Consider the following 26,889-nt stretch of genomic DNA (forward strand, 5'->3'; position numbering starts at 1 on the left):
TATATATACACACAGTATATATATATACATACATATATATATACATATATACATACATACATATACACAGACACGCATATGTATATTCACAAATATACATGTATATACATATATACACATACATATGTATATACATATATACACGTATATACACATATATATACGTATATATATATTAATGTATATACACACACATGTATATACACATACATACGTATATACATACATAAACACATATATATATACACACACACACGTGTATATATATACATACACACACACACGTATATATATATATACACACATATATAAACACACGTATATATATATATATATATACACACACACTCACATATATATATATATACACACACGTATATATATATATATATATATATATATATATACACACACACGTGTATATATATATACTTACATATATACATGCACACACATGTACTTACATACACATACTGTATATTTTATATATATATATATATATATATATATATATATATATATATAAATATATATATATATATATATATATATATATAATGTATGTCACACACTAATTGACTGAAAGATAGCGCACTTGCGGCACACTCGCACAGCGGTGTCGGACGAGCGCGCGATGATGTCACGTATAGATCGGTAAATGCATTTTTAGATAATATATAAATAATTGCCTGAGGAGCTAGGAGATACAGAGAGTAACAAGCGGTAGAAATATATTAGAGGACAGATTTTTAAAATAATTTAAAAATCTATGTATACATATACATTTTAACTTGGGACTTCCCGCGAGCCGGATCGTGGAGGCTGGCGGGCCAGATTCAGCCCATGGGCCGTAGTTCTCGGGACACCTGAACTTAATGGTCAACGTGTGGTTAAGATGATACCTAAATTTTATGTTTTTTATATATATATATATATATATATATATATATATATATATATATATATATATATATATTTATATATATATATATATATATATATAAAATTGTAATCATTTATAAAAATAGAAATGGTGGTACCCTTGTTAGAAACTTGAGTGTACTTAGTATGGCATCCAACTGGTTTGTTGACAACCAAAAAGTAATTGGAAAGCTTGATAGGAATGATTTGATGCACATTTTGAAATATTCTATAATTATATGTTCTGCCACTGGTTGGCCATCCTGGCAGGTTCGTTCAACAGTCGCCCTCTCCTGTCTGTCCTTTGGCGAGGTGGAAGGAGGATGTAATGTGTGGCGCTGGCCTGCCTGCCGTTCTTCAAAATGGGCACGATGCAAGGCGAGGACTGCGCTGCGGGCGGCGTCCTCTCGCTCAGCAGCCCCTTGCTCACATACTGTGGGTCGGTGGCAAAACTCTGCGTGGGCGGCATCACGCCGTTGATGTAGATTGGTAAGCTTTTAGGGCTCGGGGAGCGGGGCGGGCACGGTGGTACCAGCGGGACCCTCGGCGGGATTTTGGGCGGTTTATGATCGCTATTTGTAGTCTTTGAGGTTTTTGGCGGTATGGGAATGCGAGGGGGAATTACGGGCTTCTCTGAAGGCGAATAGTCTGGAGGTTTGCTGAATATATTAGGAGCGCTTTTGACAGTCTGTCTCTCCTCTCCAGGCCAGGAGAAGGCCAAGAAGCCTCTTTCAGACTGCAAAGAACCCCCACAATAGGCCGGATTTATCCGACCTCTGCTCCTGCACACGCTCTTAGGGCAGCTTCTGGGCAAAAGGGGACGTCGCTCGCTGGTGAAAAACTCCACCTCATTGTCGGCCGCCTCATCCGACATGAGCTCCTCGGCGTCGGGTAATGGCGGTAGAGGTTTGGCTTCTTTTTGCTGCTGGCCCCAAAACAATGTCCTTCTCTGGGTCTGGCAGAAGAATATGGAACCACCTGGTCTCCTTCATGAGGTCGCAGGATCTGTGGGTCCGAGGGAAGGTGGTAGGAGTCAGAGTAGCAAGGAGACGGCGGTGTTAGGATGCGAGCTTGGAAAGGAAAGAAAAAACAACATGTATTAAATAAAAGCAAACGGGGGGAAAAAAACATTAATACAAACCAGGATAAAAATAAATTAAAAAAAAGGTTAAAGCAAACTGGAATGAAAAAAATACCTAATGAACTGGACCAGTCAAGCATAAAAAAAACAAACCAAACCAAAGAGGGATTAAAAAATAAAAATAAAAACGGGAAAAAAACACATTAAAACAAAAACCCAACAGGGATAAAAAAAAATAAAAAACATATTAAACCTAAGCTGCACAAATATTTTGACTCGGAGGCCACATTGAGAGAAAAAAAATGTGTAATTTTTTCCAGGAACACTAATACCAAAAGTCACAATGTCCGATAGAATTCTAAAAAAAAAATTATGACAGACCAAATTAAAAAAACAGAAGGGAATTTTAGAGTTTTTTTTTTAATGAATGAGACATCCAAAATGTACATAAAAATAAAAAAAGGTGAGATTTACAATTACTATACTATTTGATATTGCACTTGTACTGTATTTGACTACAGTACTTCTACCATAACTACTGTGACTTATTGTGCAACTTATTGTCTTGTATTTAATTTACATCAGAGCTATTCAATTTTTTGTATTTAGTGTATTGGATTCTGCAACTACAGTACTGTTTGGATCCCACTGTATACAATATCTGAATAGCATGGAAAAAAGCATTTCACTGGGGTGTACTCTACATGTGACGAATAAAACTTTGAACAATATCAACTATGAACAATAAAACACTGAATATTAACAACATATGGACTTCGGTCCTCTTTTACTTCTCAGACCAGCTCCTTGATAGACATCTTTTACAATCAAGCAAAACAAAAAAAGGGAAACAAACAGCAACATATGAATGCAAACACCTACAATATGATATATTATCACTTTTATGCAGACATTTGTTGTAAAAATTTTCTTCCACATCTGTTCCTGACACATGCTTTTTGGGCTAGCTGCTCTGAGAACAAACCCCGCCCACTCTGCTTTGTTCCTCATCTGAGCTGCTGTGACGTAGATTACCGTAATAACCATACTTGCCAACCATGAGACCTCAGAATTCAGGGGATGGGGGGGGGGGGGGGGGGGGGGGGGTATTTTTAAATATCTCATACATACATACATACATAAAGTAAATGAATATACATATATATAATCCGTTCATGAATTAGCATATGCGTTCGGCCACCGTGTTTAATGGAGAAGTCTGATCTACAAAATTTGCAGGCAGCATCCTCCTTCCCCTTCGAGCTGTCCTCGATGAACTGAAATTATTTTTCCCAATCATTGGGAACTTGCAAGCGTACTTCTTCTTACTGGTCTCTTCTTTATTCTTCTGCTTCGCCTCGGTTATGTTTTTGGACATTACTACTTGCCGTAGTTTTGAAGCAATGCATGATGGGAATTCGGATGTTGTTAATCAGTGTGTTAATGTGCCGACTGGAATAAACACACGCTGAGAAAAAGCTCTGTGCCTGCCTACTTTATGGGCTATAGATAAACCTATGGATAAATGAGACATATATAATAGTCTCCATTTAAGGTGAGTGAGGACGCTAAAGGCAGTGCCTTTAAGGCATGCCCCAATATCTTTGTCCGGGTGGAAATCGGGAGAAATTCGGAAGAATGGTTGCCCTGGGAGATTTTTGGGAGGGGCACTGAAATTCGGGAGTCTCCCGGGAAAATCGGGAGGGTTGGCAAGTATGGTAATAACTCCTATAACACTCATAAAGCGCAGTTTTCAACCATTGAAATAATTTGTATAGTTCAAGATTTACGGTCATTTAAAGACAGCACTGCATATCATAATGGCGGCGACAGTTTTGATGTTAAAAATCTAAAATAATTATGTAGAACGTTCGGCGGGCCGGATTGAATATCTTAAGGGGCCGCAGCTAATTGCCAGTAAAGCTGCAGGCATAAAAATCATCATCATCATCATCATTTCTTTTTATTCCTTTCATTAAAATGCATATATACAAGCCATGTGCAGTTGACCCTTTCATTGTTTTTTTTGTTTCTTATTAGGGCTGCAACAACTAATCGATTAAAATCGATTATAAAAATAGTTGCAGATTAATTTAGTCATCGATTCGTTGGATGTATGCAATGCGCAGATTTTGTTTTTGTTTGAACATTTTTCCCCCCCCTAAACCTTTATTTCTAAACTGCAACATTTACAAACAGCTAAAAAACAATAAGTACAAAAACAGTACAAAAGCGCTGAGGCTAAGTCTCATGAGGTGGCAGGAAGCCAGCCAATGATGTATTATGTGCAGCTCACGTGACCACGCAGTCACATTTGCTTGGAAACATTCGAAAAATGGCAGAGGGAAACAGTACGGATAGTTCAGCGGAGAAACATCTCGAGGTTATTGCTTCAATGGAGAAAAGTGTACTACCTAAGTCGTCAAAAGTGTCGGAACACTTTACTTTAAAGACTACACAGACGACATTTCCTGCAAAACGAGCAGCATGGACGTCGCGTGGCACGGAGGACAACATTGCTTTGGGAGCACCTGAAGAGGAGACATGGATGAAGAGAAGATCTCACAGTAGTAACTTTTTTCAGTCCATAATCCGAGTACATTGATACGTTGTGTCCATCTTTGTGTGTTTTTAATCTTTTGTTAACAAGGAGATTTTTTTTTTAAGGCAGCGCAGCAGCAACTGTTGAGTATTACCTTTCAGAGTGTTAGGAACTTTTTGGATAGTGCGACAACTTCATTTTTGTGTTGTTATGAGTGGCAACAGGCATTCATTCATAAGTTCAGCTTTTTGTGAGTAACTTTAACATTTTGTCTTTGTTGCAACCCGGGGCTGATCATGTGTCTCCGGTACAGTTGAGTCTGTTTTGAGAAAGAAAACACACGTTTAACAATTTGGAAATAAACGTAACAGACAGAAATAACTCAGGTTGGTTTCAAAATGGATCGATGTAGCTATATATATCTATTTAGACTTGAGTGACGCTTTAGTATAACTAAACAATATGAAGGTGCTAGAATATTTCATGCTATTATTCAGAGGCAGCCTAAAATGAATCCTTTATTATTCGGAACAGAAACGTGTACTATATCTGATCCAGTTTTGATCTGATGAGTTACATTTGTGTGTTATTATTGGTGTATTCTGCAACTCCAATGTCCATTTATTTAATTTAGCTGTTTTTTTTAATGTGGTGGCGTATTCGTCAGAAATGATTAAATACATCAACTGGGTGTGTATTGAGTTACATGTAAATGATCCTACTATGTACGTTCATGATATGGTTTCTCTCATTTCAGAAAGAAACAAGCCAGCATTAGAGACTTGGTACAAAGGAAGGTGTGCACACCACGGCAAGCGGCTGCACTGACTGATGCTATCCTGAATATGTTGCTAACTGACATGAGGCCACTATCAATGGTGGAGGATAAAGGCTTTAGACAAATGATTCACGTCCTCAACCCCGGTTACACTCTTCCCGAGAGGAACCATTTTACCAAACTGATGGAGAGGAAGTACGAGCGGACATTCCATGCTGTGCAGACTGACATAAAAGCCGCCCAGAGCAAAATTGCTTTCACTACTGATGTGTGGACAAGTGTTGCCTACCTTGGCAATACATGCCACTACATTGGAGACGAATGGAACATGAAGTCAATCTGCCTTACGACCATGCCAGACTGGAGGAAAGACATTCAGCATCTAACATTGCAGAATGGTTGGAATAGGTAATACCCAGATTTGAAATTCCCCTAAGCAAAATTATTTTTATTGTGCAAGACAATGGTGCACTTTATAAAAAAAAAATTAAAAAAAATTGTAACACTTGCCTTGTTTTATTTGGCAAGTCGAAAGGACACGGTGCCAGTATGCTGTTTTTTTAAATAAAGTATTGGAAAGGATAAAAATGTAGTTTGTCTTTTTTATCCGATTATTAATCTATTAATCGAAGTAATAAGCGACAGATTAATCGATTATCTAATTAAATCGTTAGTTGCAGCCTTATTTCTTATACATTTCCATGATCAGATAGGAGCAGATGGAAGAATATTATTCTTATATTTATCTGCCCCCTTTTTAACACCAATGATTCCAGATGACTTTATAACTGTTCCCTCCACCAACACTCAAACTCAAAACATACTTTTTAATTTTCGTTAAAGCATTTTCACAATGACACGTCCAACCAAAATCAAAATCTAAATTCACACAAAACAGGATTTTAGTAAAAATAAATACCAATATCAAGGCCAGAATTTGGCCAACACACTTGTAAACATGTTACAGTGGGACCTCTTTTTAAGTTAGGGTGTCCTGATACAGCTTTTTTACTTCCGATATGATGCTGATATGGGCCCATACAGATATCGGTAGGTTGTGAGTTCATACCCCGGCCGAGTCATACCACAGAGTATAAAAATGGGGCCCTTTACCTCCCTGCTTGGCACTCAGCATCAATGGTTGGAATTGGGTGTTAAATCACCAAAAATTATTCCCGGCCGCGGCCCCCGCTGCTGCTCACTGCTCCCCTCACTCCCCAGGGGGTGATCAAGGGCGATGGGTCAAATGAAGAGAATATTTTCGCCACACCTAGTGTGTGTGTGTGTGACAATCATTGGTACTTTAACTTAACCTTTTATTATTGCCCGCCTGAAATGCACTTCTGCTGTCTAAGTTGAAGTGGCGTAGAAGTTATTTTTTTTTTGCAACACCTGGTGGCCAAATAAGCTCATGATGCAGTAAATTGAATGATCATGTCCAATTACAGATGTCCTATAATATCGGACTGTCGATATTATCGGCCGATAAATGCTTTAAAATGTAATATCGGAAATTTTCAATATCGGTATCAAAAAGTTAAATTCTCGACTTTTTAAAACGCTGCTGTGTACGCGGACGTAGGGAGAAGTACAGAACGGCAATAAACCTTAAAAGGCACTGCGTTTGCATGCAGGCCGAGTCATATAATATCTACGTCTTTTCACACACACACAAGTGAATGCAGCGCATATTTGATCAACAGCCATACAGGTCACACTGAGGGTGGCCGTATAAACAACTTTAACACTGTTACAAATATGCGCCGCACTGTGAACCCACACCAAACAATGACAAACACATTTCGGGAGAACATCCGCACCGTAACACAACAGAACAAATACCTAGAACCCCCTGAAGCACTAACACTTCCGGGACGCTACAATATACACCTCTCCACCTCAACCTCCTCATGCTCTATCAGGGAGAGCATATCCCAAATTCCAAGCTGCTGTTTTGAGGCATGTTAAAAAAAATAATTCACTTTGTGACTTCAATAATAAATATGGCAGTGCCATGTTGGTATTTTTTTCATAACTTGAGTTGATTTTTTTGGGGGGGGAAACCTTGTTACATTGTTTAATGCATCCAGTGGGGGATAGCAAAAAAATTAGGCATAATAATGTGTTAATTCCGGCCCTGCGATGCAGTGGGAACTTGTCCAGGGTGTAAACCGCCTTCCGCCGGATTGTAGCTGAGATAAGCACCAGCGCCCCGCGTGACCCTAAAGGGAATAAGCGGTAGGAAATGGATGGATGGATGTGTTAATTCCACGACTGTATATATTGGTATCGTTTGATATTGGAATGGGTAATCAAGAGTTGGACAATATCGGAAATCGGCAAAAAAGCTATTATCACTTTTTTTTTTAATTTTTTTTTTTTTTTTTAAATAGCCCTTGATCACAAGTGCCTCAAACTTACAACAAACTGGCAAAAAATGGTGAGGACACGTTTGTTACTGAATACTTTCCATAACGATTCTGCCTTGGAGACTTTGTAAATGCAAGTAATATGCAACTATTATTATTCGACAACTGTTTATATTGAGAAATCAGGGTTGAGTAATTTGGCTGAAAACTACCACAACACGAGTTTATATTGATCGTAGGGGTGTAACGGTACGTGTATTCGTATTGAACCGTTTCGGTACGGGGGTTTCGGTTCGGCACGCGGGCGTACCGAACGAGTTTGTAAGCAAAAGTCTTCACAGTCTGCTTTCTGCCTCTGTCTCAGCAGCAAACATTGGCCTACCCACACAACCATCTGATTGGTCACATACAAAGCCAATCAGCAGTGCGTATTCAGAGCGATGTAGTCAATGCTTCAGCTTCGAGCAGATATTCGTTTAGCAGGGGAGCAGCGGACAGGGTACTCTCCCCAAATTATAAAAAAACACTTCCCAGTCACAACTATTACAAACATCACTATGAGCCTGTTGACCTTCTAGAAACTTAAACTGCAGCTCAGCTAGCTCGCAGTATAGGCTTGAGGTGAAGGCTAATGAGCTTTTAGCGTAACGTTAGCTCATTTTTCTGTGTGTGTGTGTAACGGGCAGCAAAGCCCTGTCTGTTATTTCATTGAACTCCATGGTGTTCTGGGATGAATAGTCTCTCCTATTGCTATTGTACTATTTTATCAGCAATAGTTACATTAATAATTAGTAATTTAGCAGCCTAGTTTTGAATGGCAGGGTCCCTGCTATCACATGTTGATAAAAATATAACATTTACATAATAAAAGTCAACTACAGGCTTCCCCAATGCTGTAATAAATTAAGCATGAGTTGACTTGAAACTGTTTAATGTTGCACTTTTTATATGTAGAAGAAAGGCAGTTTAATGTGGATTAACGTGGGCAGAATTGTTATAGTATTCCCAATGTTAAAAGGATGAAGCCAATGTTTACAAATTTGGTAAATAACCAAAAAATTGATATTTTGTTGTTTTCTAAATATAACGAAAATTAACCGAACCGTGACCTCTAAACCGAGGTATGTACCGAACCGAAATTTTTGTGAAACCGTTACACCCCTAATTGGTCGTTATCGATAATTATTGATATGTTTTATGACCTTTTGAAAATAAGGACCAGGGTAAAACATGTTCAATGTAAACATTTTTGTTTTTTAATTACACTTTCCTTTGATTATAATCCTTTCAGCTTTCAAGACAGAAAGGAAAGGAAATATCATCAACCATGGAAAACAATCAATGTAAACACAATTCAAAAATGACAACAAATACTTAATAACCTCTTAAAATGAAGGTGCAAAAAGAAGGAATATGTAAGAAAGGCTTAAAAAAGTGTAACAAAATAGTGCAAAAGTTTGAATATGTAAACAGGGAAACCTGAGAAGAACTATTTTCTACAGGTTTAGTGCCAGGAAGTTGACATTGGTCTGACTACGTTCCGTTTTAAAAAGTCCAAAAAGTTCCCATCCTGTGTAGCATAGGTGAAATTTCCCGTTTTATCCACAATTTCTTTGCTCTCTACATCACTTATTTTAAGTTTCTCTTCTCACTTCCTGCAAAGAATCAACCTCCAGACAGCCAGATGGTGCAACCAATTTGATAGTCGATACTGTTACCTGATTGACTGTTTAGCGCAGGCCTCAGCAAAAATTTTGACTCAGGGGGACCAAATTTAGAGAAAAAAAGTGTGATTTTTAGGAACACTAATACAAAACCTCACAATAATGTCTGATTGAAAGCAAAAACTTTATGACAGACCGCCTTAAAAAACGGAATGGAATTTTTAACTTTTTTTTTTTACTGAATGAGACACCCAGAATGTACATGAAAATAAAAGATTTGGGATATACAATATTAACTATGAACTGAATATTGACAAGACATGAACGTCACACCCCCTCTTGATCGACATATTTTACAATTGAGCGAAACAACAAAAATGCAACAAACAGCGCAATATGAATGCAAAGTGTAAAAATAAAAAAAAAACTACTATCTGATACATCACTAAGCTTTAGAACTTTGTTGTAAAAATCTTCTTCCGCCTCTGTCCCTGACATCCACATTTTAGGATGGCCGCTTTGGAAACACCCTGTAGAAACGCTCCCCAACTAAACTGCTTGGTGCCTCGTCTGAGCTGCTGTGACTTAGATTACCATGGTAACTAATTAGATTACCATAGTAACTAGTATACCTTGCAAAATCGCAGACTCCAACCATTGAAATACTTTGTATATTTCAAGACTTACGGTCATTTGAAAACATCACTGCACATCATAATGGCAGCTACAGTTTCCATCTTAAAAATCCCCCCCAAAAAGTTGGGAATGTCCGGCGGGCCAGATTGAAAAGCTTAACGGCATGCAGCCCCCTGGCCTTAATTTACCCAGGTCTGTTCTACAGTTTTGATGATTTCTCTCTGTGCAGTGTAATCAACTGGCTGTGTGTCGCTTTAGAATCTCTCCAGAGATAACTGGAATGCAGACTCTCTTACATCCGCTCCGCCAAAGAAGGTATGTTTTTGCCAGGATTTAGTTGTCTGTTTGTTAGCAATATAACTCAAACAATTATAGATTTAAATGAATTCTTCAGGTAATGTAAAAAATATATATACATATATATAGATGCCGAAAAATGCTTTAAAATGTAATATTGGAAATTATCGGTTTCAACTTCCTATCTTTCCCGGGAGACTGCTGAATTTCAGTGCCCCTCCCGAAAATCTCTCGGGGCAACCATTATCCCGAATTTCTCCATGTTTCCACCCGGATAACATTATTGGGGGCGTGCCTTAAAGGCGCTGCCTTGAGCTTCCTCTACAACCTGTCCTCACATGCGCTTTTCCTCCATACAAACAGCGTGCCGGCCCAGTCACAGAATATATGTGGCTTTTACACACATATAAGTGAATGCAAGCATACTTGATCAACAGCCATGCAAGCCACACTAAGGGTGGCTGCATAAACAACTTTAACACTGTTACAAATATGCGCCACACTGAAAACCCAAACCAAACAAGAATGATAAACACATTTCGGGAGAACATCCGCACCGTAACACAACAGAACAAATACCCAGAACCCCTTGCAGCACTAACTCTTCCGGGACGCTACAATGTACACCCCCGCTACCACTAACCCCCAACCTCAAGTTGCTGTTTTGAGGCATGTTAAAAAACAAAATGCACTTTGTGACTTCAATAATAAATATGGCAGTGCCATGTTGGCATTTCTTTTCCATAACTGGAGTTGAAGTTGTTCTCTTATTTTGTAAAATCTTGTCTTTGATTGATTGATTGAAACTTGTATTAGTAGATTGCACAGTAGAGTACATATTCCGTACAATTGACCATTAAATGGAAACAACCGAATACGTTTTTTCAACTTGTTTAAATCGGGGTCCACGTAAATCAATTCATGGTAAAGTTACAATGTTTAATGCATCCAGCGGGGCATCACATCAAAATTAGGGATAATAATGTGGTAATTCTACAACTGTATATATATTGGTATCGGTTGATATCGGAATCTGTAATTAAGAGTTAGACAATATCGGAATATCAGATATCGGCAAAAAAAGACATTATCGGACATCTCAAAAAAATAAATAAAAACATTTCCTTTCATCTACTATGAACACATTTTACTTCCTGCTTATGGTGCCTCCCGCCCCTCACTTTGTCAGCCCACGCTGTGAAAAGGATTCTGAGAGAGGCATATTATTTTCAGACCTGGCCGATGCTAAAGCGCCAGAAAAAAAACTACATACGTTTTTTGGTTGATAACGTCACGCATCACGGCATTATTGCGAGGACTGTGAAACCACAATACGGCGAACTTTACGATACCATAGCACCTCTGCTTATTTTATAAGTCTAGGTTGTATGTCATTGTGTGCTTAGCTGTTGAATAGCTGCTAGCCCTTAGTAACCTATAACATATCATGTTTACCTTATGTAAATGACTAAGGAAAACACCAACCTTGTGCGCTGATCGAAGGACATTAAGATATAAACTGGCCAATACAAGGACTGCTTGTATCGGCCGGTTTAGATGCATGCTATCAGATCGGCAGACCCCTATCGGAAAAATTGAAACCTTAATAGTCCAAATCCCGACATTGACAGGTTGATTGTTTGACTTTTGAACCCACCAAAGTACTATTTTGTAAAGATGATTAAAAGTGATGCGATTGTCTAAATGATGAGAACCTATCAGTACAAGGTCTTCCTATCAGTGTTTCCTTCACAGCAGGAAGCAGGTCTCACAATGAGACAACATGAACAACTATTTGCACTGGCATGGGGAGGTGAAGGGGAGGCACAATGGAAAGTAATGATTGGTCAGGAGAGGCCAAAACACCCGGGGGAGTAGGTGACGGAGGAGGACCCAGCGAGAGGGACGTAGAAAAACAAGCGCTTAACCTGTCACCCTTTTCGTCAAACATCAGCCACAACACCCTGATTAACGCAGAGGATGGACCCTATCTTAACAGAGCTTCCCATAACTTTCTCTGTGGAAAACATCCGACGTGGCCCAGACAGCAGGAACAGCTGGTAGCATGGGTGGGGGTCTGATGGGCTCTCGTCCGACCTGGTCCGCCTCTGCTATAAAGCTTAGTCCACCCAAACTCTGCCTATATGGCGTTGTATCGCTACAGCACAGCTTCTCAATCAGCCAGCATATGTAAATAAATGTGTATTCAGGACAAGAAAGCGCTTTTATCGTCATTCAAAAGAACAAGTCATCATCATTAGCGCTTAACATATCTGCTAATTTAACCTCAGTTTAGGGCAGGACAACAATGGGATTCCTCCCAGCCAATCACAAAAGAGAGAAATCTAATGAAAGACAATCATTTTTATACAGCTTTTAAAGTTAGATCCCCCTTTAGCTACAGTTGCAAAAACCATCCATTCATTGTAAAGTACCAGCTGTACAAATGTAACAGTTCAACACTATAGTATTCCAATGTTTTTAATTTGTAAACTTTGCATACAAACAGGACAGCACGGTGGAAGAAGGGTTAGTGCGTCTGCCTCACAATACGAAGGTCCTGAGTCGTCCTGAGTTCAATCCCCGACTCTGGATCTTTCTTTGTGGAGTTTGCATGTTCTCCCCGTGACTGCGTGGGTTCCCTCCGGGTACTCCGGCTTCCTCCCACTTCCAAAGACATGCACCTGGGGATAGGTTGATTGGCAACACTAAATTGGCCCTCGTGTGTGAATGTGTGTGTGAATGTTGTCTGTCTATCTGTGGTGGCACTGTGATGAGCTGGCGGCTTGTCCAGGGTGTACCCCGCCTTCCGCCCGATTGTAGCCAAGATAGGCTCCAGTGCCCCCCGTGACCCCGAAGGGAAGAAGCGGTAGAGAATGGATGGATGGATGGATAACCTTTGTTGGCAATAACAGAGGTCAAATGATTACTATAGGTCTTTACCAGGTTTGCAACAAACTGGAGTTTTAATGCAACTGCATTGACTTGAAAATTGTACTACTATAAATATATAACGTCAAGTTAAAGTTGAAGTACCAATGATTGTCACACACACACTAGGTGTGGTGAAATTTGTCCTCTGCATTTGACCCATCCCCTTGATCACCCCCTGGGAGGTGAGGGGAGCAGTGGGCAGCAGCTGTGCCACCCCCGGGAATCTTGTATAAAAAAAAGTTTCAATTCACAGCCATAATGTATATTATAATCCACTAAAATAGTCAAAAGGTATTGTACTTATTTTTTGGGATTTTAGTATTTTCTAACACGAAAATTATATTATAAAATTTACAATTGTATACTATGAACCAATAATACAAAAAGTATTTCACTTGAAAATACATTTAAAATTGTAATATTCATAATAGCAAAATTATAAAAATGTATATACTTACACATTTGCAATAGAAAAAATACTATAAACCAATAAAATTGTCCAAATTGTATCAAATTAAAAATATTCAAAATAGCACAAATTCTAAAAATTATATATTTTAAAATTTACAGAATTTTGGGACTAAAAATTCATTAAAAAGTCCAAAGTGTTTAAATTAAAAATACATAAAAAACATTCACTTGGGGATATGTTGATTGGAAACACTAAATTGGCCTTAGTGAATGAATGTGAACTTGTCTGTGGTGTACCCCGCCTACCGCCCGAATGCAGCTGAGAATGGCTCCAGCACCCCCCATGACCCCAAAAGGGACAAGCGGTAGAAAATGGATGGATATTTGTAATTGTAATATCCACAATAGCAAGGCTGTATAGAGGTTGTCGTCTTCTCCCCTTGTGTAGAGTTAAAGCTAATTTTCTTTCCCCATCAAGCAAGCAAACCTGCAAGTCAGTCATTTGTTGTGAACTACATTTAAATTTATTTATTTTTTATTTAAAAAAGTGTTTACGACAAAATCAAAGCACTTTTCCAACCTTGACATGCAACATTAAAAAGTCAAAGTACTTTTAAGGACATTCATGCACGTAAGAAACTCACGTCAAGAGTTGAATAAACTCTTGCTTCTCCCTACTCCTTTCAGACATGCTGAATTGAGCGAGTGTAAACATGTGCCGTTCTCTAATGTAACTTTGTTACGCCTGGAATCTCAGTCTAAAAACGACCATTCCTCAAAATATGGCAAAGACGTATTCATCCAAGGTCAACACAAAAACGAATATGATATTACAGGATAGTTTGCAGGAGACTCACCTTCGTTGTCCAGTTGCTGCGGTTGAAGCTCCGTCAGGTTGTGTTCCGCGTTGCAGCTGGGCAGGCCCAAGCACACTCTGCAAAAACAGTATGGGTTGGAAAAATGTACAGAGTCGTGCATGTACGTCAATCATTTCTGCAGGTAACTGGTCATGAGTGAGTCATTAAATGTAGCATAGCTAGGACGTAGGCCACGTGATTTATTGCATGTTTAAATCATATTGTTTGGGATGTGTCCAAGTACCTGCTTAGGTCATGTTGTCCCCAGTAGTTGTTATTATGACTCATGACGTTGTAGTGTCAGCGCAGTGCTCAAGTTCTTAAAAATCATATGATGGTCTCGCCGTTCAACCCATTATGGCCTCACCGTAATCAGTGGCAAGCTGTTAGGAAGAAATTCAGCTGATTAGCAGATTCAACAACAAATGTTTGGTTTCTCCAACTGCACATTTTATTTATGGAATAAATTGTTGAAGTTATTGCTCTTTGGAGTCGTCACATTTCATTTTGTTGAACCACACATGGTCAAATAGTTCTAACCATTCCTTAAGTGAATTCAGCTATGGATTATTTTCGTCAGATCATTCCATCGATTTATCAGGTCATCGGATAAAAATACACTTAACGACCTCAATTCGTATTTTACGGAAAATAGCTGAAATAAACTTTTTTGCTTGTCATAACATTTTTCCTTTTTTTTAATAAACACACATCAGCAACCTTGAAATTGCACTTTTGCTACGTGTGCATTAATAATTTGAATTTATTTATTAAAACATTAGCTGCTTTTCGCCACCACGCAGGTAAGTTTTTTGTCAAATGTTTTTCATAATGGCATTTACACTGCAAAAGACAATTTACTCATTGCCTTTTTGTAAATGTAAAAAGTGAAACACTGTGCAAAAGATCAAAACCATTATAAATATTAACATTATTATTACAGTATTATTATTATCATCATTATTAAGTTGTACATTTCATTTTTAACATATATTTTTGTATATTTTGCTTTTATTTTAGATATATTTTTCTGTAGGCTTTTTGTTTTTTAGCAAACAAATTCTATCATATTGTGTAATGCAGTACAATTGTAATGAAAACACTTTTATTTAATTGTGCATATGACCAATGCAAGTATTTTATCTACAGTAATTGATTTTAATTATGATTGTACTTTGAATTATGATTTTATATTTTTGCATTTGTTTTCCTGTAAAGCACTTTGGATTTCCTTGTGCTCTATAAATAAACTTGCCTTGCCTTGCCTTGTAATAATTATGATTTTGAAATACATTTGTATGTTTCATTTTTATACAATAACTCTTTTCTCGTATTTTTCATGAAGCATATATATTTCACTTTTACTCCATTGACTTTTTGTTCTTGTATATAGCATGTTAGTTACAAACTCAAAGCAAACATAATTTTTACAAACTTGCACCCACGGCAAAAAGGTTATACGGCCATGTGTGTTTGAGTGTTCTAGAGTAGACTAAACTATTAGAATGTAATGATTCACAAAGTTCACAGTTTAGTGTTGACACAGAGTTAAAATTAGATACAGGAAAACTATGCAGATGTGAGAAGACAAAAAGTTAGTAAATTATCATTTTGATGTGAAAAACACCACGATAAATTATGTATTTGGTTATAGTATATTTCCTTAGCTTAGACATGTGACACTCTTATGCAAGGGGCATCAATAACATGTATTAAGCCATTGGCTGCCTCGAAAGCATCCAAAAAAATAAATAAAAAAAAAAATAAAAAAAAAAAAAATAAAAATTGAGCCGTGTGTTTAATGAGTGGGCGATTGCACGACATCCCGGTCAGATGTGGGAGGACAGAGGACGGGTTGCAGCATGTGGGCATTGACAGCGTGCAGTATCCGCCCTGGACAACAAAGGCTGACTGTGCAGCATTCTTGTGATGCGCAATGATAAAACGCAGTACTAACAAGGTACATCCGAAGCACACCCCCACGCACACACGCTCATTCCTTTACAGCCCTTAAGTCTTGTTCCTGACCTTTGACATGACTCAAGCTAGAACAGTTGATTTATAAACAACAACACAACTGATAGGAAAATTATAATCCATTTCTCTTCCAAATATATTTATACTCCGAGACATCACAACTGTAGTAACATTGAGAAACACATGAGCAGGACAGAAACCGGAGCCAAAGAAAAATGACAACAAAAGTTATAAAATATACATTAATTCCCTCATTGGGTAAGTTCTCTGTATTGTATATAAAATCCATATTACAAATCAAGAAAAAACACGTCCTCTGGTGGTACTAAAATAAATAGATGAAATATACTTGATGACAAGTACACAAATAAATGCCATTTCATTTTTTTTTTTATGTTTTTACATTTTTTAGAAAATTATTTTTTATAATTTCATTAACATAGTGTCAATAGAAACACTTAAAACCATAAAATAAGTAAATACAAAAACACTACTAATACAAATAATAATAATAAAGCGACATTCACATACACATCTGCTATTTGTACCTCAAACAAAACTAAAAAGTGATAAAGCGCCCTGCGATGAGATGGTGTCTTGTCCAGGGTGGATCACGCCTACCGCCCAAATGCAGCTGAGATAGCCTCCAGCACCCCCATGTCCCTGATAGGGACAAGCGGTAGAAAATGGATGGATGGAAGGTGATAAAGCCTTTGGGACAGTTTCCATGGTGGAATGCACTCACTTAATGCGCTGAGAGATGCTCCTTCTGTTGACATTTTTAAAACACTTTAAGTGCGCATTCCTGTAGAATTAATTTTTTTTTATTTTAAAAACGTATATATATTTATCATTATAATCATATTTATTATTCTATTCTGCAATGTTTCTGCTGCTGTATCATCATCTATTTTAACCATGTGAAGCACTTTGTGAGCTTTCTCTGTGAGAAGTTTTACATAAATCATATTTACTTAGGGTGCTTACGTATAGATTGATTTGATGCTCAGTATTAAATGTAAAAGGCATACAATTTTTGGAACGTGCAATTTTTTAAAAATTAAGAACAAACAAACAAGTCCACTTTGCTTTGAGTAATAATAATTGACCGAGAGTATCCATGATTAACGTTATGTATTGTACTGCAAATAGGCTGTATTGCCATAACATAGGGCAACATTATCATAATATACTTAATGATTTCCACCCCTATCAGTAGGTCTACAAATGTTGCAGGGGGTTTAAACAATGCTTAGCACAACTATGTTACATTCCCCCTACAACATACATAACAGGCTCTCTCATACATTCACTTAAAGATTCATTTCATCCTTCAAAAAAAAAGAAAAAAAAGCCACTATGTCGTCAAATCCGCCCAGTGAGCCTCGGAGATGGAGGAATTGTACCGCCAGCGGCTCAGTCTGCATGAATGGAGCCACTCTCAGCAATAAAATGGGCCTTTTGTGACACTTTGGAGTGCAGTGACGCCTGAGAAAGCTAACAAGCGCTCCAATGAGGTGAGCACAAGAGGAGACGCCATGGAGACTGCCGCACACTGCCGAGGTACGAACGAGGAGGATGCGTGCCCTGGCAGCTTTACAAGTACGAAGAAGAGGGGAGGAAAAACAGTTTGTTCTGGTGATGGAACAGCCTGGGTGAGTCGGCCTTGGAGGTTTCCGGGTGACTACAACCAAGGTCAAACTTTAGACACTATGACAGCCATCACTGTATTTGACAGTTATGTTTGATAACCAACACCTTTTATAACAGTAAAGCATTAGAAAAATAATCAATTATCTATATCCATCCATTCATTTTCTACCGCTTATTCCCTTTGGGGTCGCTGGAGCCTATCTCAGCGACAATCGGGCGGAAGGCGGTGTACACCCTGGACAAGTCGCCACCTCATCGTAGAGACAACACATATAGACAGACAACATTCACACACTAGGGCCAATTTATTGTTGCCAATCAACCTATCCCCAGGTGCATGTCTTTGGAGGTGGGAGGAAGCCGGAGTAACCGGAGGGAACCCACGCGTTCACGGGTAGGACATGCAAACTCCACACAGAAAGATCTCTATCCCGTGATTTAACCCAGGACTACTCATGACCTTCGTATTGTGAGGCAGACGCACTAACCCCTCCAACACCGTGCTGCCCCAATTATGTACATTAGTCATGGAATTATCATCATTGCTTCTCTGTGTGTGTGATACAAAGAGCAGAATCAAAATGGTAAAAAAAAAAAAAAGAAAAGAAAAAGACATGCTGTCATGTTAATAAAATGTTTTAAAAGAAATGTATGAAGTTTGTTTGTGTAAAAGGACAAGGTGTACACATGCAAAATGAATTTAATTTTTTAAAAACATCATCACGGTTCTGCGTAGTTTAGTACTTGACTTTAATGGCCATTAGTCAAAAAAGTGCATATTATATCACCGTATTGTTGAATGTGCTCTAAAAGTAGTCATACATACGGTGAAATCTTTTGACCAAGTTTTTTTGTAATAACTTAAACATCCATCCATTTTCTACCGCTTGTCCCTTTCGGGGTCGCTGGAGCCTATCTCAGCTGCAATCGACACACTGTTAGAAAATTCTAAAAATTAATAGCTTAGTTGCTCAGACAGCAATGTGTTTATATAACCTTAGATTGGGGTATCCATCCATCGATCCATTTTCTACCACTGGTCCTGTGGAATGTGGATATATGTTAAAGGAGAACTGCACTTTTTTGGGAATATTTCCTATCGCTCACAATCCTTATGAGAGAAGTGTTTTTTTGTTTTTTTTTTTGCATTCTAACTTGTAATAGTTGGCTCGTTTTAGGTGGCTAGCAATCCAGCGAATGGGAGCAACCCATTCTGCCTACAGTAACCTGTATAGTAACCAAGATGGAGCAACATTGTTACTGTAAGAGCGAACACTGAGGAACCGTTTTTCTAGCATACGAACACATCACCTTGCATGCTACGGCATTAGCAGTAAGCTCGATTCTTTGTCAGCAGCTGAATTGCTTGAGCTTGTAATCCGAATCAGAATCAGTAATACTTGAATAATCCCCGAGGGAAAAATTAAGACTTTCAGCACAATTCCATTCAAGAGCAGACAAACATTACAGGGAGACTGAACAGGATCGCTGCCGGCACAACACAATGCAATAGGACACCAATCTGTACTGTAATGATAACCGTGATATGACATTTTCATATTGTTACACCCCTATACTGTCATCATCATCAAACAAGTTGCAGTAGTGTATAATATATAGTATGTATTTGATAGTATATATTTGTACCATAAATGTATTAATGTGGGAACATTGAAACAAGTTGAAAAATATATTTGGGTGTTACCATTTAGTTTGATTGATAGTTTTATTAGTAGATTGCACAGTTCTATACATATTCCGTACAATTGACCATTAAATGGTAACACCCGGATAAGTTTTTCAACTTGTTTAAGTCGGGATCCACGTTAATCAATTCATGGTAAATAGTGGTAAATTGTACGTAATGTGTACTGTACAATATACTAGTAAAAGTTTCAATCAATGTATATTCACAGATTAGTGGTTGAGTGTCTATATTACTGTACAGTGTAGTGTGTCTATACTCTCCACGTTAAAGTGCATCCAGCAGTGGAGGCTCCTCTATGCGGTCTGGGGGCACTAGGAGGTTAACCCCTTTACTACTGTTACCCCAGGTGACCCTTAGCAAAGGCCTAGTACCTGACTGACCCCTAGCCAGGGATACGGTGAAAACCCCAACAGCGGAGCAGGCGGAGGATGGTAGATTTAAGAACCCCCACAACGGCTGCAACAGAAAAGGGTCTCCAGTCGTCTTGGACTCCATGCCACTGGACCCTGACCCGATTCTGTCAAGGATTGTGTGGTGACTGTCTGTGCACCGGTTTCCCCACGTTGAACAAAGTCACGCACAGGCATCCTCCATAAAAAGGGATACACCCCTACCAGGAGGATCGTCATACTCATTCGATTGACTGCCGACGACAGTACAGTAAATGACTTATTTTCCAATATGTCCAATATATAGGTTAAAACGGGTGGGCAGGGAATCATGTTGCTGGCTATACAGTATGTCTAGAAGGCTCTAATGATGTTGAAAACTGTATTTAGTAGGTCAAACAGTTCTTTGTACTCTATGAAGATATTAAATGCATCAATTACAACAATAATAATACATACTTTGCGGGTATTCACATATCACATTCGGGTCTGGAACCAATAAAAGCGATAAATAAGGAACAACTAAGCTTACCCATTTAAAGAATACTTACATGAATGCTACTGTACAATATAGCTTAAAAATACTATCGTACATAATTTCCTATCAATGTCTGATGCCGGTCAGGTATTGCATCAACTGATTTCCCTATTAACTCTTGTTGGTCGGAAGACAACTAACTTCCTGTTTACCCTCCAAATCCTTCTGAAGTTTCATACAGTAGACTGGCTCCTTTAAACAACCCAAAAGAATCTGCTGAGGCGCGTGGTGGAGCCTGCAGGTCTGAGTCTGGAGGGATCCCTGGAGAGACTGTGGAAGCGAAAGCTGGGGAAACTGAGGGCTAAAAACACAGTTCCTACAGAGCCAGCACAGGGAGGACCGGGAACAGGTCACCAACGAGAAGAGACTCTTTTATGTCTTGAGGGGTTCACAAAAGTTAAATTACTGATTATTTTTCCCCCCGTTAGGACTTACGTTTTAAATGGTAAAGAGTTTATACTTGTATAGCGCTTTTCTACCTTCAAGGTGCTCAATGCACTTTGACACTATTTTACATTCACACACACATATTCATATAATGATGAAAGGCCCTAAACACGACCCATCAGGAGCAAGGGTGAAATGTCTTGCTCAAGGACACAACCTACTCAGTAACCTAGTGGTTACATTGTCCGCCCTGAGATCGGTAGGTTGTGAGTTCAAACCCAGGCCGAGTCATACTAAAGACTATAAAAATGGGACCCATTACCTCCCTGCTTGGCACTCAGCATCCAGGGTTGGAATTAGGGGTATGAATGGATACAAATATAAAGCCTATTTTTGCGCACTGTAGAATGGTGAAGCACTGAAAATTCGGACGCTGAAAAAAAGACTGTGATCACCGAAAACAGCAGTGCCAAAACCGGATGTTGTGATGACGTAAACAAGACCTTCGCAATTGTCTGGGACAGTGGTTCTCAACCTTTTTTTAGTGATGTACCCCCTGTGTACTTTTTTTTTTAATTCAAGTACCCCCTAATCAGAGCAAAGCATTTGTGCTTGAAAAAAAGAGATAAAGAAGTAAAATACAGCACTATGTCATCACTTTCTGATTTATTAAATTGTATAACACAGCAAAATATTGCTCATTTGTAGTGGTCTTCCTTGAACTATTTGGAAAAAAGATATAAAAAATAACTAAAAACTTGTTGAAAAATAAACAAGTGATTCACTTATAAATAAAGGTTTCTACACATAGAAGTAATCATCAACTTAAAGTGCCCTCTTTGGGGATTTTAATTGAGATCCATCTGGATTCATGAACTTAATTCAAAACATTTCTTCACAAAAAAAGCAATCTTTAACAGAAATATTTATGGAACATGTCCACAAAAAATCTAGCTGTCAATACTGAATATTGCATTGTTGCATTTCTTTTTACAGTTTATGAACTTACATTCATATTTTGTTGAAGTAATATTCAATAAATATATTTATAAAGGATTTTTGAATTGTTGCTATTTTTAGAATATTTAAAAAAAAATCTCACGTACCCCTTGGGATACCTTCAAGTACCCCCAGGGGTACGCATACCCCTATTTGAGAACCACTGGTCTGGGACGTAGTCGGCATGTCTGCGATGTGGAAGTAACTTTAATATTTCAGATGTACCCGCGGCCAGCCGTCTACAAAATGCGGCTTTTAAGGAGAGAAAGTCCAACTGGAGCAGCGGCGCTAAGCAAGTACAGTGTACAATAGGCAGCAACAATTAAAATTATAGCAAAACGACAACATCAAAATATATTTTAATACTAATTAATATTAACATATTGGTTTTTAAAAGTATTTACACGTTTTGAGCCTCTTTCAAATAAAAATCATATCATCATAGCAAATTATGGAAATTATATGATGGCGTCATGGTGACAACGTCTCCACCGCCAAAGGTACCTCGGCAATCTAGGGCATAAACTGCACAGTATAAGTGTGTAGATTCTTCCGTATGGCTTACAGGTATGGAAACATTGACAAAGTATCTTCGAAGAAAAATGGACCAAAAATCCAACATTAAAGTTAAAAAAAAACTGAGAAAAAAACGTATTCAAAATGATCATTACTTTTCAACTACCCTGTATAATTTTTTACACTGTATTAAAGCACTCTATTCAGGCGATAGAAAAAATGAGACATGTTGAAGATGATAGCAACAACTCATTAGCGGCATGTTTTGCAGATTAGCCTGCTATTGCTTGGTCGGTGTCTGATTTTTTCCAATCCAAAAAAAGGATGTTGTTTTACTCTTTTTGGCACAGATTCCTCCGCAAGTTTTTGTTGGTGTAGCTTCCACTGTGGTGTCAGTCTGTGCAACGTTGTTGACATCCTGGCTCTCGTCTGAATCTTCTTTCCAGTGACGTAAAAATGATACCGCAAAAAGTAGCATTGATGCTGCAGTTACATTAGCAACAGCACTGACGTAAAATCACAATATATTAGAGAGTACATTTTTTTGTTGTATTATGATATGTATTGTAATATCGCCAAGCACTACTTTTGCTGCAACGAAGGAGAAGTAGAGCGCAAAAAGGTCAACTCGTATTGGCTAATTGTTTTGGTTGAGTTAATCTGCTCGAAGATGATCATCCTGATTGACCAGAACTTTAATACGAACACCAATCACGATCATATAATCCCTCAGCCCTACCTGAAAGTTTCATTTAAATCCGCTGATAACTTTCGTAGTTATGTTGCGAACTACATTACAAACCCAGGCCATTATATATACCTCCTTGTAAAGGTAATTATTTTAACTTGCTCTTCTTGGGGTTAAGTCTTCATTTAATAAACACTAATCTTATTTTAATTCTGCTAGGCAAAATTGATGATACTTAGTTCATACGCTCATTGAGTAAAATATTGTCTGGTGGGATCATGAAAATTGACAAAATTTCGTTTTAGGGAAGGGAATCCTCAACTGCATCCACATGACAGAACAAGAATGGGGGAGGGGGAAATCACAAAAAAGATACATTTTTATATTCCAATGCAGAGCTGGAAGACATGAGAATAATTCAGAGGAAGTGCAGCAGCTTGACAAAAATAAAGAACAAAGGCTAAACGAATTGATTTTTAGCTCCTAGTAATGCAGAGTACTAAGTTGCTTTTGTATTTAAATATTCATAGTGAACAATGACTGTACTCCACCACCTGCATGGTGATAACAACCAAAAATACAAAAAGGGCAAGTAAGTAAACAGCACCCATCCATGGGGTCAATGAACAGCAGCATGTCAAGCGCCACCTTTACTCAATTGTACAGACAATAAAAAGACCTCACCTCAACTAAACCCCTTACTTCCAATAAATAATATAAACAAACAATAAAACAATACAATAGAATGTAATACCAACAACTGCATTTGTTAATGAAGTAATGTAATAATGTACAGTACAGCATTTACCTCGGAGAGTGGACTTTTACGGTATCTCCTTTTAATTTTTGTTTCCCGTTAAACACCTCATCAGCGGCTTCTCCATATTTTCATGGATAACTGAAAAAAGTAGGTAAACAGCACCCGTCCATGGGTCAACGAACAGCAGCATTTCAAACACCACCTTTACTCAATTGTACAAACGATTAAAAAAAGACCTCACCTCAACTAAACCCCTTTACTTCCAATAAATACCTCGCATCTGAGCAGATAAACACATTGTGTGGAAATACTGTATGTTTTTGTACTGTATTCTTCACATCTATTTTTGATAAGTCATTCACACCTCATTTGTTCACTTCCTGTGTGAAAGAAAGGCAGGTGTTGAAAGGGATTTTACAATTACACTAAATACTAGCCAGAACTGCATTTGGGGGAAAAAATACATGTTTAGAACAACAAACAACTTTGAAATAAAATTCTCTAAAAGTAATACATTCCTTATAATAAATAGAAAAATGGGGGCAATGCAATAATATCTGAACTTAGAAGCTTAATTTGTTCTGTGACGGAGATCTTAACTGAAAACATTTGTGTATCAAATAAATGTCTACCATTGAAATGAAGAAATTAATTCAAATCAATTTAATTGGTGGTTACAACCCCAACCGATTTTAACATGTCACATGCCTTTTAAAAAGAAAAACAAACTTTTAGATAGGAAATATTGAATAAAAAACAATACAATACAATGTAATACCAACAACAACATGTGTTAATGAAGTAATGTAATAATTTATAGAGTGGACTTTTCCGTCAAACTCATCGGCGGCTTCTTCATATTTTCATGGATAAATGAAAAAAGTAGGTAAACAGCACCTGTCCACGGGGTCAATGCACAGCAGCGTGTCAAGCACCACCTTTATTCAATTGTACAAACAATGAAAAAAAATACCTCACCTCAACTAGACCACTTTACTTCCAATAAATACCTCGCAGCTGAGCGGCTAAACACCATTTGTGGAAATACTGTATGTTTTTGTGCTATATATTCTTATCATCTATTTTTGATAAGTCATTCACACCTCATTTGTTCACTTCCTGCGTGAAAGAAAGAAAGCTGTTGAAAGGGATTTTACAATTACACTAAATACTAACCTGAACTGTATTTTGTGGAAAAATACATGTTTAAAACAAGAAACAACTTCGAAATAAAATTCTGTAAAAGTAATACATTGCTTATAATAAATACAAAAATGGGGCGATGCAATAATACCTCAACTTACGAGCTTAATTTCCTCTGTGACGGAGATCTTAACTCAACACATTACTATCTAAAATAAATGTCTACCATTGAAACGAAGAAATTAATTGAAATTAATTTAATTGGTGGTTGCAACCCCCACCGATTTTAACATGTAACATGCCTTTTAAAAAGAAAAACTAACTGTTAGATAAGAAATATTGAATAAAAACAACACAATAGAACAGGGGTCCGGAACCTTTTTGGCTGAGAGAGCCATATAAGCCAAATATTTTTAAAAGTATTTCCATGAGAGCCATACATTTATTTTTTTTAACAGTGAATACAACTATACGCGTGCATTTTTAAGAAAGACCAACATTTTTAGAGTATAATAAGTCTCTTATTCTTTTTAGTAACATTGTTATTCTGAGGCTAAAATACTTCTTACCATTAATCTGACTTCTTGAACAGGTGCGGTAGAAACCGGATGGATGGATGAAAATGCATGACAACATTTTGTATTTTGAACAGTATTTTTGACACTGTGATTACCAGCGGAATTATTCATTACTTATCGTGTCAAACAATGTCAGCTAAGATTTATTTGAGAGCCAGGTGAAGTCATCAAAAGAGCCACATCTGGCTCTAGAGCCATAGGTTCCCTACCCCTGCAATAGAATGTAATACTAACAACTACATTTGTTAATGAACTAAATGTAATTACAATGTGAAGTTCAACAATTACATCGGAGAGTGGACTTTTCCGTCAAACACATCGACGGCTTCTTCATATTTTCATGGATAAATGAAAAAAGTAAGTCAACAGCACTTGCCACGGGGTCAAGCACCACCTTTACTTAATCGTACAACAAATAAAAGAGACCTCACCTCAACAAAACCCCTTTACGTCCAATAAATACCTCGCAGCTGAGCGGATAAACGCATTGTGTGGAAATACTGTATATTTTTGTACTGTAGGAGAAAGCCAGCAACAAAACACATCGAGACCCATGCAAATACCCACAATTGTCGATAGATAGATAGATAGATAGATAGATGGATAGATGGATAGATGGATAGATGGATAGATGGATAGATGGATAGATGGATAGATGGATAGATGGATAGATGGATAGATGGATAGGCTCAGTCAGCGGATAGGTCTGAGTATGGGTAGAGGTTCATGTGAGGTTTATGACTACTCGTATATTTTACCGGAGTACTCACAATTAAATGGAATAAATTCGATTTTTATTATTTTCACCCTTTTTAAGGTAGCAAATGGGTTAAAATGTGAACATTGAATTTGGAAACAAAATGTGTACTTCTAGAAAGTGGCGGTAAAAAAAAAATCAGTCTTACCGACAGTGCGTCCATTGATGACTTCCGGAAGTAGTAAAACAAGCTCCTACTAAACATTCTAGGACCAGGACCAGGACCATTCTAGGACCAGGACCGAGCCATGTGTGATTTCATGGGTGTCAACAGTCCGAAGGCATCGCTATGTAGCTGATACGACG

At 37.9% G+C, this 26,889-nt stretch overlaps 1 protein-coding gene across 1 annotated transcript; it reads right to left on the reverse strand.

Moving 5' to 3' along the window:
- Nucleotides 1-931: 931 nt before the first annotated feature.
- Nucleotides 932-26,889, reverse strand: LOC133554694 (ERBB receptor feedback inhibitor 1). Its single transcript, XM_061903725.1, has 4 exons — nucleotides 26,732-26,889; nucleotides 14,735-14,873; nucleotides 14,491-14,567; nucleotides 932-1,991 (listed from the first exon to the last, which is right to left on the reverse strand). The coding sequence occupies exon 4, from the start codon at nucleotides 1,793-1,795 to the stop codon at nucleotides 1,157-1,159; it is 639 nt and encodes a 212-aa protein (XP_061759709.1). The 5' UTR covers nucleotides 1,796-1,991; nucleotides 14,491-14,567; nucleotides 14,735-14,873; nucleotides 26,732-26,889; the 3' UTR covers nucleotides 932-1,156.

The sequence above is a fragment of the Nerophis ophidion genome, linkage group LG06 (genome assembly GCF_033978795.1).
Source record: "Nerophis ophidion isolate RoL-2023_Sa linkage group LG06, RoL_Noph_v1.0, whole genome shotgun sequence".
NCBI classification, from domain to species: Eukaryota; Metazoa; Chordata; class Actinopteri; order Syngnathiformes; family Syngnathidae; genus Nerophis; species Nerophis ophidion.